Source organism: Micropterus salmoides, unplaced genomic scaffold (genome assembly GCF_014851395.1).
Source record: "Micropterus salmoides isolate LMB-PRFRI ecotype aquatic unplaced genomic scaffold, ASM1485139v1 Ms_hic_scaffold_4, whole genome shotgun sequence".
Taxonomy (NCBI): Eukaryota; Metazoa; Chordata; class Actinopteri; order Centrarchiformes; family Centrarchidae; genus Micropterus; species Micropterus salmoides.
Window position 1 is genome coordinate 28,603,093 of NW_024043372.1, and position 14,816 is coordinate 28,617,908.

A 14,816-nucleotide genomic window follows, 5' to 3' on the forward strand; every position below is an offset into this window, starting at 1 on the left:
TGTCAGTGCATTGTGTTGCTACTGCTGCTCAATGATGCCATCTGGCTTTGGATAACAACACAACCACAGACATCCAAGGGGAGCTATCCGTGCTAGTCAGCGTCTGGTTTTAACAACTGTTTTGGGATCGGTTGTCCAGTGGGCTGGTGCTAACTCACCCCATTATGAGCTGGATGATGAAACTGACCTTGAAACAGTTTATGACCCTGGATAATGGGAACCACTGATTGAGAGCCCATCAAACTGCACTCAGCTTTCAGTGACAAAAGAAAATAATAGTTTAACCACTTAACATTATTTTGAACTGTAGCTAAAATTTATGAGCGGACATTTCTGCATGTTGCTGCTCAACTAGCAAATGAAATTAAGAGACTTAGTGATTAATCTGTGAAGTTAGTTCATGGCATTCTAGGTGTTAAGAATGGATATTAAAACAAAATAACAGTTATAGCTTTAATACAAATTGTGGGGTCAGAAAAGGGGGGAATGTTTTTTTGTTTTTTTATGTGAGCAGGGGAGGGTCTTTTTTTTAGTAAAATATAAAGTAAACCCAAATCTCCAGGTCCCAAAAATCTCAGTGCAGAGTGAAATTAAGACCAGGAAGATTAAACATAACCTCAGAGGGTCAGTACCATACCGTGCAGGTTAAGACTGTAACTTGCATATAAAACCAGCGGAGGTGAAACACAATTAGGTCAGATTGAGGCCAGGCCATTTGTATGGGTCACGGTAAAAGTGCTCATATGTATGCCGGCTTATAGGTCCCTTGGGAGCACTGGGCTGACCTTGTCCTATACTCTGATCTATGTCCTCATCTCCCCGTGTGTCCTCTTTTCCGTCTCTGCTCTGTCCTCCCCCCACTTCCTTTTTCACATTTTGTTTTACTGTTTTCAATTAGTTTCTCTTCTTTCTCACCCTGTTTGGTTTCACCCCTTCTAAAACTTCTCTCTTTCCTATCTAGCACTTTTTTTATTCACATCCTTATTTCTCTCTTTCCCTTTTTTTTTTACTAATTTTTAACTCCCTTTTTTCCATTCCCCACTTCCTTTATCCCCTCTTGTCCTTTTTCCATATCAACAGCCAGCCTGATAAATAATGCAACACAGCACATTAAAAACATTAGTAGGGTTCTCTTGGCTGTCAAAGAGAGGGAGGAGACGAGGGAGAGGAAGGAATGGGTAACTCCATTTTAAAGTGTTATGGAGAATGATGTGATTTAATATTAGCAGCAGAAAAGTGGCAGAAGGGGGTGAAGGTCCGAGCATTAATTGTGTTTGCGTCGTGACATGGTGTCCTTGCGCTAAAATGTTTTGCTTTTGGTGAATCATCTGAAAGCTGCAACATTCATTAAGATGACGACTGTATCAGGAAACTCAAAAGGAAAGATTTTAATGACATTTAGCAAAACACTGATGCTGCATTACACGAAACCTTGACCTTTCCCTCCTCCCCTTTCATCCTCAGTTTCCTCCTCTCCTCTCCTCTCATCTCCTCTCCTCTCCTCCCCCCTCCTTTCTCCAATTCCTCCTGGCAGCGTGGCGATTGGCATTATTAAAAATTGATTGGCGGCGAGCGTTTAGCAGGGTGGCGAGGCGGAGAGGGAAGGTTTGACAGGCAGGAGTGAAATGAAAGGAGGGCCTCAGCGGACACACTGTGGAAAGGTCTCACTGGGGGACAGACTGTGTGTGTGTGTGGTGTGTGTGTGTGTGTGGTGTGTGTGTGTGTGTATGTGTGCGTGCTTGTGCGTGCACACAGGCTTGTGTGTGAGGCTAAGAGAAGATTGTGCAAGAACATTTTGAAGTGAGGCTTATAGGAGTTTGAGAACTCATACGTCCTTTGTTTATATTTATGTTTGTGTGTACAGGTTGATTTTCCTGTGTGTGTGTGTGTGTGTGTATACATCTACCACATTATAGTCCACACAGACCATATAATGATGGCACACGAGCATCTAGAAGCACCAGCACAGAGGATACACAGTCACAGTAGCTGTGCTGAACCAGAGTTACCCCTCCACCATACTCCCTTCATCCCTCTTTCTTTCGTTCCCTTCATCTCTCTGCTTATCCCCCTTTCCAACCCTTCTCTCTCCTTTTATCTCAGATCAAATAATATTTCCAACCCATATTCCCAACCAGCCATACCCCCAATGGCTATAAGTGCTACAGCTTTGGAGATTTTCAATACACTTTACGTGCAATTTGGCTGAGTGATTCTGAAAAAGTTTTTTTGGGGGGGAAGGGATAGAGCATGTGATATTACATGAGCACATGATGCTTACTGGCTTCTTTGTCTCTTGTTTTCTTTCTTCTTTTTCTATTATCTGTCATCTCTTCCTCTCTCTGTCACAGATGAACAGACCAATCCAGGTGAAGCCAGCAGACAGTGAGAGTCGAGGAGGTACTGTATGCTCGTCCTTCCTTCTTCTTTTCCTCCCCCCTTACTTGCTACCTTCCTTCTTTTGTTCTAGCCTTACAAACATGCTGCCTGTGCGGATCAGCCTCACCATTATCTGTCCCATTAGACGGTGCCCTGTACCTCGACGCAGGCTGACAGCACGGCCTGGCCGGACCCTCCAGTATTCAGAACACATTATGTACACAGTGCTCTTCCTGGCTGGCGTGGCCTCTATGCTCCTTTCTTAGAGTTTCATCATATGCACTGATGTATGTACATGCACAAACATACACAGAAACATGGGCATCTTTGCCAGGCTTGAGGGGAAAACAGGTCACTTCTTTTTGTCAAACACATTTAATAAGGTTGTCTGTAACAAAGTAAATCCTATTTGACTCACGCCACAAGTTTGTTTCAGACAAATTAACTACAGAATCAAATGACAGATCTGTGTGAATGAAAGTGGATGTCCGGTATTGTGTGTGCGCGCTGTATTGACAGCTAAGACAGCTGAAAGCGCATTTTCTATGTCTAGACATGTAGTGACCTGCTCCTGACATCAATCAATGGACTGTACAAGGGAAGATTGATGCAGTTTGACCGTTTTTGGCTGGAGTCTTTCAAAGTTTGCAGTTGTTAATATAATTGGCACCAGAGTGCTTCTTCAGTCATAAGAAATAGGGAAGGGGGGGGGGGGGGTAGTAAATAGAGCATGCAAGGAGTTGAAGGTTGATAAGCAGAAAGAAGCATAAGGACTGAGAGAGAGGTGTTAGTCTGTAAAGAAAAAAAATCTTTAAGAAAAGGAAGAGAGATTGTGCAACATCCTCTACTATTTAGTTTGGTGGTGAACTGAGTATGATTGATGGAGCAGGAGGGAACAGAGGCAGGCACCAACCGTGAGGAAGCAAAGTGAGGGCGATGCGGGACGTCCATACCTCTGTCTGTTATTTGCGTCTGTCTTCCTCTGTATGTCCTCAGCCCACTTCTATTCTCATCATGTTTTTTTCCCACTTTCCACTTTTTTCCCCAATATTATTTCTTCTTCTTTTTTCTTTCCTGTCCCTTGGGTGTTTTTCTCAGGCATGAGTGCAAGCCTACATTGTACTGTCAGGCTTTTACATTTCTAATTGCAGTGGTGGAAGAAGCACTCAGATCCTTTACTTAATGATGATTTCAATGTTGTAGCTGGTGGAGTTGAGGCTACTTTTAAATATTTTAGATAAAGTTAGGTAGTTCAGTCCAATGGTCAACCCCCCTTCCTGCGAGTTGCAAAATAAATCGTGAGATGATTGATGGTGTAGGAAAGATGAAAAACAAAGTTCTACTACACAGTTTTTTTAGACCTTTCTCTAATATTTGTGAAGTAATGGCTAATTTGACCTCTTTGGGTATTGAACAGAACAGAATTAAAATGAAACCATTTGAGAAGTTCAGACAAAAAGTCTCTTTGGTGAAACTGCTCATAGACATTTAATATGTGATAAGGAGCCGCAACTAGACCGTGTTTTGTTTCTAAGGGATCAAAATCCAAAAAGATTGGGAGCCGTTGGTTTAATCTTTTGCAATGCATTGAATATGCTTATCATATTTTTTTATATAAACCTTAATCTGAATACTGATAGTAACTATTTATGTCTAATATACTGACAGATACTGATGCAGAGTAAGTATGAAATGCCCTCTGAAATGTAGTGGTATAGAAATATAAAAGTATTTCCCTAAAATGGAAATATTCAAGTAAAGTGCCCAAAAATTGTATGTAAAAACAGCACCTGAGCACATTTACTTACTTTACTACATACTTTCCACCACTGTCTAATTGATAATGTTAGGGGGGAAGGAATTCTACTGTTAAAAGTGCAACTGATGATGCTGTGATGGAAAGGAATACTACTGTAGTGCAGCAAAAAAGAAATAATGAAATTAAATAGTAATACTCTACTTTTATATTACAATACTCCTGCCTACTAAATATTACTGTAGGCTACAGGGAAATCAGGCAGCCATTGTTATATGTTGTCTACGTGTGTGTGTGTGTGTGAGAGAGAGAGAGAGAGAGACAGAGAGAGAGGTTTACATCGTTCTTGACACTCCGATGTATATTGACTTGCTTTCTAGCTGAATATGAGTGTGTGTGCATGTGAGTTTAGTCCTTTCCCAAAGAAAGATGTGCGGTTTATTGGTGCCTTCCCTGGGGAACTGTAAGCTTTGTCCAACAACGAGGTGTGTACCATCAATTTGTGTTTGTGTGTGTGTGTGTGTGTGTGTGTGTGTGTGTGTGTGTGTGTGTGTGTGAAGGTGGGGGGCCAGACATTTCAAGATTTGTATGTGCATGTGTGTGCATATCTGTGTGTCCTCCACCCCTTATGTGTGCTCCACTCTTGTAAACACTCACCCACCCCCTCAGTGCAAGGCCAGAGCGCAGATTAGTCTTGTTGACTCGGCAAGGACACCCTGTCAGGCACAGGCAGTGGGGAACAGACCCTAAGCACGTTTGCATGCAAACACACACACACGCATAACCTCACGTTAATTTGCAGAGAGCATTCAGAGGCAATTGCACCGAGGCTCATTAATTTCCCAACATATACATCCATTTCCGCAAAGCTCAGATTCTGTGTAACGTAAAAACAGACGGCCTTGCACACCGACACATCTGCTACTGTCGTGCACTAACACACTTTCGCCGTCTGCTTCACAATTTCCCTCAAACACTCACTCAGTGACTCAATCATGCTGTCATGCTGAATGATGAACTGATGGGGGACCTCAGTCTGGCTCTATTTTATTAAAACAAATACAAATACATGTAGAATTTGTATCTGATTATATCATCCTGCAATTCTTTTTTTGACCGCATACAAGTTTGTTTGTAGAAAAATGTGAAAAAGACCATTCTGGTTTATGTTATGTGTTGCTTTTGGTCCACAAATGCTCTGCCAATTTTAATGCCAATTTTAACTTCAAGATAGAAGAGGACAGCAGTTGCTCTGTGCAAATGGGCTGGTTGCTATGGTGTGTGTTCATAAATGAGAAATATTTTGACACATTAAATTGGTACTGTGTGACTTGATAATATGAAAAGTTGGCATTTTATTTTGGAAATGGTTTTCAGTACTTTCCTGTGGTCATGTTGAGAAAAATGCGTGCCCAGCTGCCAACAGATGACACCAGACAACAGGTCCCATTGCACCCCACATTCATGTAGTTGTCTGCAGGATTCAACATAAACTTTGACTTGCCTGCATATAACTTGTTATTTCTGTTTGTTTTTTCCCCCACATTTTTAAAAACACTGCCTCATTACTGTGCAACAGGCATCAGCATCCTGTGTGTGATGCATATTTAATTATAATAACAACCAAATGTGTTGTTAAATTCGAATTATGTCCTGAGTGAAGACAGGCACACGCGTCTGTCTTGTCTAATCTGTGCCTGAGTGTAGGTGTTGTTTTTCTCACATAATGTATTCACAACTATGTAAACATGAAATGTGATAGAAGAGAAATGGAAGATGAGATTTACCGTTCCCATAGTCTCACTTGCTGGCCTATAAGGGATTCATTTGCCACAAACAATGTCTGAAGTTTAGCAGAGAGAGTATTTTATTTTTCTCTCATGTTCAGATATACTCCTCTACCATGACATGTTGTGAACTATCGAATCCAGGAAGCCTGAGCTGTGTATATATTTTACACTGGGGAAAAAGCACAAATCATCACAGATATTTTTAGTCCCACGCAGCGGTGCTTCCAGCTTGGCCAGTCGCTGTGGGAATCCAGTAAGGGATCATGTCCTTGCTGCTGCATTAGCAAGTCCTACTAGCTGGTCATGGTAGAAACAGTGTAAACACCACAAGTGTCCGCTGATAAGGTTTGTTGCTGTTGGCTATGCGGCTGGCTATAGCCTTTCCATGCTAAAAGTGGAGTTAGCAGTGACAAGGACAGTAGTGCAAAGGTAACCGTCCACTGTAAACTGAGATACAAAAGGGAAGAATGACCAGTGTGACCTGATTCCATAATTGATCAGAAACAAGTCTTTACTTTCCGTGTACAGAACAGTAAAGATTTGCCTGAAAAAGAGACTTGCTTCACACTGCTTTATTACAGGCAATCAGCTCAGTTGGTATGGAGAAAGATGCTACAGATAAAGGTCTGAAATAATTGGATAACCACAACATTCCCTCACTGCACTCTCATGAAGTGTGGAGTATCATATTAGCCTCTTATCTAAAATATTGAGCGACTCTACAACTGTAAGCCAAACAGGTTTGAAGCTCAGTCTGACTGTAAGTGTAACATTAGCCTGTAACAACATTTTTTGTCACAAAAGTATTAGGCACTTGGTTAAAAACACACTTTTACTGCAGACACAAGTCCAGCAAGCAGTCCCAAATAGGATATGAGCAAGTATTGTGTTCTTACCATCAAAGGTGTTCCCAGTGGACAGAGACTGCACAGAAAAAGTTTTTTTCTCGCCTTGAGTTTCACTCTTCCACTACAAATGTGTAATGGGAGCTCGGGTGGAAAAAATCATTAATAAATGGAAAACCAGATATTCCAAATCTTCTCTGTAACTCAGTCTTATTGTAAGTAAAATATGTACCAAGAAAAGTATGTTATACAGCATATACAGCTCCATTTAAAATACACAATGCGCCAGATTTACTAAAGGTTTGCGTGAGTAAAAACATGTCCAAACTTGATATCACCAGCAAATTAACATGTAAGCTGATCTACTAACAGTGTGCACGGAGAATGATGTCTTTCAAAAGTGCAAGATAGCACCTGTTGTTCATTTACTACTTGAATATGAATATGCAATTGGGGCGTTTATTGTGAAAAGTAATGGGAGGGCAACATGCAAATACATTTATTTACTTCATAAGCCTAAAAGCAATTTCATGTGAGTGCAACAGCATCTGTATTTAATACGTTTGAAAAGAAGGTGCAAACCGGCAAGAGTTGCGCAGAGGAGGCTGCTGTTATCATTGCGAGACACAGGCTTAGAGAAAGGGTTTTTTCCATTCATGTCAATATTTTTGGCATGACTGAGGAACAAATAACGCGCACATTTCGCCTCTTCAGGTGTTGGCTGATTTGGAGCCAGTTACAAGAAGGAGTCACACAATACCCTGCCATGCCCAAATTTCTTGCAACTCTGCATTTCCTCGCGCAGTGTGCGTAGGACATGCGTAAGTCATCCAGCCAGAGGGAACGATCACCAACTGTTCGCTGCGCGCCAGTCGTAATAGCCACACAACCCATTGTAAGTATCGGATAGGGAATGGGACGTTGGGGCGTACAGGGCTAGGGACAGGAGATCAGATAGTTGCTGCACCCTGTCCTCGCATCTGGGTCATTCCAGCATACTGGGGTTTCCCAAAGCAGTTTTTCATTTAAATACTGCCAAATCCATTGTGTTTGCACCTGTTGTCGTAACTACACAATAATTCTTAGTTAATCACCCATAACAGGCACTACAATTGCACGTCCAATATTTTAGAATACACACGCAATTTAATACTCTTTATTCGGGATGTTAGTAAATCCGGCCCAGTGTGCGGCCTGCTTAATTACTGCCACTGGCATTTGTCACTAAAGTTAACGAATATCAAAATGTGGCTTTATGTAATAACATAACCGTCATGTGTCAGTGACTTGTTATGAACATTGATTGTTATTCAATTTGTTATTGATGTTTTCCAAATGGAGCTGAGAACCATGAACCCCTTGTTGAGAATCAGCATACTAAACAAGAATTTGTGGTTAAGCAAATAACTTCAAGCCAGTAGCTTCATTCACATCCAACTGAGATCTAAAGATGTGCTTGTAACATGAACAAATGGGTAGATAACATATGTCATCTTGGATAATGTATACTGTCATGCATGGAACTAAGGATGAGCAAAAGCGCTTCTATTTCAGTGAACATGGCGTGTCTTTATGTAGATTATCAAAAGGCTTCTGTGATCCTCTGATTGTGACCTTTTCCTTTTCCTTTTAGAAGACAGAAAGCTCTTTGTGGGCATGCTCAACAAGCAACAGTCAGAAGATGATGTGAGGCGCCTCTTCGAGTCCTTCGGCAGCATCGAGGAATGCACTATCCTCAGAGGTCCCGACGGAAACAGCAAAGGTGAGTTTGTTGCTGTTTATGACTTTGAGCCAGCAGACTTCTTCACAGGCTACTGCACAGAAATGATTTGGCCTTTCAAAGTTGGTGACTTTGCAAAGTTCCCCTTAAACACTCCATGTTGAGTGATGTCAAGGCTATTTCCCAGTCATCAGAGGAGTGGTTACATAAGAATGCTGTCGATTTAGTCAATTCTAACAGTAGATGCCAATTGAAAGTTTTGCCCACAGGGATGAGAGATATAAACCGCTAACTCTTTACAGATGAACCCCATTAACCTCATGAGTCAACCTACATGGCTCTGATAAGGGAAAAAAAAAAAAGTCAACCTCCTTATTAACCAGCAGGCTTCATGTCATGCCAGAAAAATGTCCTTTCGAAATGTTGTGCTACACAAGTTCACTGCATGAAGTTCATCAGTGGGCTTAGCAGCCAATCAATGAGGCCCGATGATAACTAAGCCTGATGATTACAGTGGGCTTGATCATTCTGATTCCTCCGTGAAGCTCCATTAACAAGGCCTCATCAGCCAGCTTACTCGGCTAAGTGGGCTTTAGCTCAATAATTACTGGGAACTTGATCATTCAAATTCATCAACGGGGCTTGTCAATAGTAAGCGACACCAGAATGCTGTGGCATTTTAAGGCCCATCAGAGGATCCCAAAGTTGTTAATGGTGTCAGAGTGGCATGTTTAGCCCGCTTATTGAGTGTCGATCAACACTGATGCAACCCTCTTCAGCAAAGAGGGCTTTGTTTATTAAATGTTTGTTGCTGTAATGCTATAGGAAACTTATCCCGGGTGGAAAAAAAACAGGAAATGTTTTACTATTTGTCTTGTTACTGGGAAAGTTTTGCTGTGATACCGTACGATATACTTTACAGCAAACGTTTCTCTTTTCTTCTCACTGTCTTTATTCCCTTTACTCATTTTGTCCCTCTTCTCTCTCTCTCTCTTTCTTTCTCTTTAGGCTGTGCATTTGTAAAATACTCCTCTCATGCTGAAGCTCAGTCAGCCATCAGTGCACTACACGGCAGCCAGACAATGCCTGTGAGTACAATGTAACTGTGTGTGTGTGTGTGTGTATGTGTGTGTGTGTGTGTGTGTGTGCAAGCATGTAGATATATGTGAGAGAGGTGAGTCACATGGAGAGATGAGTCACATAGCGCTTAATTACCTTCTTAAAGTTAAGTTAAGTTATACTTTATTAATTCCAATAAGGAAATGTATCCTTTGCATGTGACCCATCCTAACTATTTCAAGGCAATGGGCACCAATTACAGCTCTGAGGTCATTGCCTTGGCAGGAGAGGACGTGTGCGAGCAGATACAAGCTTATGTCATGTGTCTGTCAGTACCAGCTAACATGTACTGCCTGCCGTGTGTGTGTGTGGGTGGGTGGATGGGTGGGTGCACAGGGGGCCTCATCCAGTCTGGTGGTAAAGTTCGCCGACACGGATAAGGAGCGCACCATACGCCGCATGCAGCAGATGGCTGGTCAGATGGGCATCTTCAACCCTATGGCCCTGCAGTTTGGAGCCTACGGAGCCTACGCACAGGCAAGACACCCCGCAAAACGGCTTTTTTATCCACAGTTATTTATTCAGTGAACCACAGAGATTAGCCCACATATGCATCTGAAATAGCAAAGGAAAAAAAAAAAGTTGAAATCTCTCCAATTAGGAAAACTTTATTTCCCTTGGAGATCATGTAAAATGTCTTTGTTAATCTTGGTTTGGAAATAATAACAACTTTTCATAAGGTTCAATACCTGTTTTCTATTTAGTGGTCTTTGTTTTCGGCCTCGTACATCGACCCTCTTTATAATCCCCTCTCCTCCACTGTGCAGGTGCAGCAGCAGGCAGCGTTGATGGCATCTGTAGGCCAAGGAGGCTACCTCAGTCCAATGGCGGCCTTTGCTGCTGCCCAGATGCAGCACATGGCCACCATCAATGGCCTCCCAGGAGCACCGCTAACCCCAACATCAGGTAACAGTGGTGAAAGACCAAAGGTTAAAGGACCCACACTGGATTTTTAAGTATTTCTGTCCAGCGTGGAAATGGCATTACAGTAGATTATCAACCAATCAATGGCAAAGGAAGGGGAAATTTGCTCAAATCAATTGAAACACAACACTTATAACCTAATCCCAAACTACACTGTAGGACTGACACACCTTCAGTTGCGTTGCCTCTGCCGCCTCACCGAGGGACAAGCTAACATTACTGTAAGGTAGCTGCATTTAACAAAGTCAGCAAACAGCCTTACTTTTATCCCAAATGTTTCCTTTGATGGTGTAGAATCCAAACTGCTTCCTCTCATTACTTCCCAAATGGGTTGATGTCATGGTCCATTCAGCCCAGCTCGCCAGTTTTCTCCATTTGTTTTAACAAAGAGAACAACAGCCTAGTCTACAGTGCCCCCCAGTGGGATACAAGGCATGGCCCGTTGCCCTTACACACCGAGAATTAGAATTTGAGATCATTACAAATCAAATATAAGATTTTCTTCCATGTTCAAATAGTAGTTTGAATTTCAAATAAAACAGACAGTCCGATGAACTACAAAGGGCCAAAGCTGTTTATCGGATCTATCGTAATTTTACAAATGTCACAAAATAATGTTCTGTACATGTCCATCCGACTTTTGGGTGATTTTTCCTACCCACTTGATATAAATGGCATGAAAATTAGATAGAGAAAAATCAAATCTTAAAATATTTATATTTTTGAAAATAGGTTACTGTAGCAATGCAGTGGGAAAACACACTGACAAGGAACAAAGTGGATTAAAATCTATACGTAAATGTTTCCAGTTGCATTTAAAGGGTGAAAATGAACATAATGCATTGTGGCATAACCATAGATTGTATAAAAGAAGTGGATGTAGTCACCGTGATATCACCTACTGGTTTGAGGACAACCGCTTTGAAGCCTCTAGTTTGGCATTTAAATTAAATTAAATTAAATGTACACAGTGCAGTGGATACGATTCACCTCTATCCTGATTGACAGGTCCCCATGGAGGCGACTTGTCAATAGCCACGTTCTGAAGCATTCAGTACTTTGTGGTCTATTTTCCTCTAAATGGGACAATAATTTACAAAATGAACATCATGCTGTGTTGAAGAAGAAACTAGCGATTGAGACCATCATTGTGAAAGTGTTTACTGAGGTTATAAATCAAGTGATAAATAGCCTCACTTTGTCATAGACTCCAATGCAATCTGACTTCTTTTTGCAACCGGGTCGCCTCCTGCTGGCCATTAAAATGAATGCAGGTTTGTTTAAGGCACATCTGCATTGGCTTCAATTTTTTGACCCGGAGATTGCCCCTTGGGCATAAAATGCAATCATCTGAGACAAATACATAATTGGTACCCATAACATATCATCGACACAGTATTCACTATTCATATACAATATGTCTAAGATTTGGATCTAATGGCTGTTGTTTTCACAGTAAGGGCCATACTGAGACAAGAAATCAGCCCTGACATTTAGTGTCTTCACTGGCCCACTGGACCGGCAACTCTGACATTTCCAAGAGTTACTAGGTGGCCAGTCAAAGTAAAACCTCTCCATAATGTCTTAGAAAAAAATACAGTTGGATGCTTACTGTTTCTCTCTGTCTTTGCCTGTCTGCCCTGTGGCTGCAGGTGGCAGTACCCCTCCAGGCATCAGCGCCCCCACAGTGACCAGCATCCCTTCCCCCATTAGTGTAAATGGTTTTACTGGCATGCCGCCCCCCCAGGCAAATGGGCAGCCTCCTGCAGAGGCTGTCTTCACCAACGGGATACACCATTATCCTGGTAAGTCTGATCAATTCAGGGGCACATATGCAAACACACAAAATAACTCTCAGAGATCCAGAAAAATATAAAAAAGAATGCAGTGTACATTATGAATACACTGTTTGTTTTATTTAACCATGACTTCCCTAAAAACTTAAAGCCTTATAGACACCCTCCGCAGTAAACACATTCATTGTAATGGGGAACGTGTGCATGCTGCTGGCTTAAAGGCGTGAATAGCCTTGAAGCATATTCAGGGGGACCGAGGCCAGACGAACGTAGCCGACAGACAGTCAGCATGTAGAGGAGATGAGTGTTTGGCAAAGGTGCTTATGGGCTGCTGGAGCCGAAGTATTCGCTTGTTTCATGAGCCGTGGCTAGTACCTCATTGGATTTTTGTCTGTGAAGAGGTGGAAGAAAAATCTGTCTTTTGTTTTTTTACACTCTTGTCTCTCCAGTGTTGCAGGAGGTGGTTTTTAGGGAGGACTCGGAGAAAAACGGCTTGGGCGTGGCTCCGCGGAGTTGTTTTGGGGTTCAGGGTGGCTGCTTCCTCTCCTCTCTCTCTGAAGGTAGCGATCCCCACCCCCCTCCTCCTAATCCCCCCAGCCCCTTGTCCTATGGGCTCAAATAAAGAGTCAATAAGATTTTTTATCCCCCTTTGTAAACCTGTAAAAAAAACTGCATGAAATATGTGAATGTTTAGTAAAGATTTGTAGTTGGAGAAAAAAAAATGAGTTGAGATTCAAAGCAGAAAACTGTCACAATAACTTCAGTGTCCCAGACATGTATAGCCGAAAGCAGGGCTGAAATTCGTACTCATAACAGTTCATGTGTAATTTCAGTGTCACACATGGTGTGGGAACTTTGAGTATTGATTTTCACACAGTTTGAATCAGCACTCAGATGTTCACAGAAGGAGTTCTTTTGTCTTTGAATCTTTATGTTCCCTCGCTGTTGTTGCATAATTTGTCAACAAAGTTTATCTAGACATTCACAAACATAAAATTTTTGATGCAACAGTTTTTTTCACAGGTTTACTAAGGATGACATGCAACCACAGCCTTTAAAATGATTTCTGAAGTTGATTTTACACACTTAAAATATATTGACCTTTATCTGAGCCCATACTTCTCTCCTTGTGGCTGTCAGATCCGTTTTTCAGTGTTGCTGTTAGTCCACGGTGTGTTCAGTATTTCTGGTGTTGTAGTAGTATCTAGTATCGGTGTGTGTGTGTGTGTGTGTGTGTGTTTTTTCAGTGGTGTAATTAATGTGCATGTACTATGTGTACACATGGGTAGTTATAAAGTGTGGCATAGCGTCTCTGGTAGTTACAAGTGTGTGTAGAATGGGGGACTTTTTTCACATTTAATTTTTCAATAATTAACTAACTCCTACATGTGAAGTGACAGCAACAGGTGCATCCAGTGTTGTGAGTGTGTATCGTAATTGTCCTTTTTTACATGTCTAACTACAGTAGACTGAATGTATTTCTTCTTGATAACATGTTTATGATAGGTAGTTTATGACTATAAGTTGATCACTTTTCCTTTCCCGTGGTGACAGTGTTTGTTTTAACTGTGGTCCTTTTAGTTTTACTAAAAAAAAAAAAGTTTTACTTTTCTGGAGAAACAAGCTACTTTTGAAATGCTTTTGGAGGAACCTAATGTAAAAAAGCCCAGCAAAAGAGAAAGAGATTCAGAATTCAGTTCCTCACATACTGAAAGTGAAGCGAGTTGACCCTTCACTGTTCGGCTCTCTAACCTTTCTGCTTTTCTTCTTTCCTTCCATCCCTCCTCCCTCTTACCCTTGTTATATATTACTCTCCCCTTCCTCCGTGCCCTCTCCTCCTCTCCTCCATCTACATTCTCTCTCCGTCTCTCTGTGCCTCATCTCTCCCCTACACACACACACACACCTCCATCCATCCATGCTTCCCTCCACCACCTCCTCCTTCTTCTTCTCTGTGTCTCTCATGGAGCAGCTCAAAGTCCCACTGCAGCTGATCCTCTCCAGCAGGCTTACACAGGTGTCCAGCAGTATGCAGGTCTGTCTGTCACTCTCACAGCAGCACTGATCTGTGTGTGTGTGTGTGTGTGTGTGTGGGTGTGTGGGCTTGTTTTACTATATTCATGGGGTCCAAAAACTGGGATTCCACTATACCTTTGGTGTCCGACTGCTTAGTGGGGACCAAAATGCTGAACCCCACACATTTAAAGGGCTTTTTGAGGGTCAAGATTTGGTTTTAGGGATCAGGTTAGAATTAGTTTGAGGTTAGGAGAAGGGTTAAGGTCAGACATGTGGTTGTGATGGTTAAGGTTAGAGCAAGGGGCTAGGGAATGCACTATGTCGGCGACAGGTGCCCACGTAGATAGTGACACAAGGCTGTGTGTATATATTTGTATGAGGAAAGGAGAAAGATAACATCCCTTTGTTTGATTTTGAATTTTGATCATGTAACATTAAGTGTTTCAGACTCACTACATCAATATATTCTCT

The 14,816-nt window shown here is 41.9% G+C and overlaps 1 protein-coding gene across 5 annotated transcripts in view; it reads left to right on the forward strand.

Moving 5' to 3' along the window:
• celf4 (CUGBP, Elav-like family member 4) overlaps positions 1 to 14,816 on the forward strand; it is an 87,214-nt gene that overhangs the window by 61,524 nt on the left and 10,874 nt on the right. For 3 of the 5 annotated variants that reach the window (XM_038696330.1, XM_038696333.1, XM_038696331.1), the window contains exons 3-10: positions 2,352 to 2,400; positions 8,404 to 8,532; positions 9,499 to 9,578; positions 9,946 to 10,086; positions 10,377 to 10,515; positions 12,186 to 12,338; positions 12,779 to 12,889; positions 14,302 to 14,364. In XM_038696330.1, the coding sequence (XP_038552258.1) occupies positions 2,352 to 2,400; positions 8,404 to 8,532; positions 9,499 to 9,578; positions 9,946 to 10,086; positions 10,377 to 10,515; positions 12,186 to 12,338; positions 12,779 to 12,889; positions 14,302 to 14,364 (865 nt within the window). The remainder of the gene's footprint in view (positions 1 to 2,351; positions 2,401 to 8,403; positions 8,533 to 9,498; positions 9,579 to 9,945; positions 10,087 to 10,376; positions 10,516 to 12,185; positions 12,339 to 12,778; positions 12,890 to 14,301; positions 14,365 to 14,816) is intronic. The other 2 variants (XM_038696332.1, XM_038696334.1) reach the window with 1 other exon arrangement.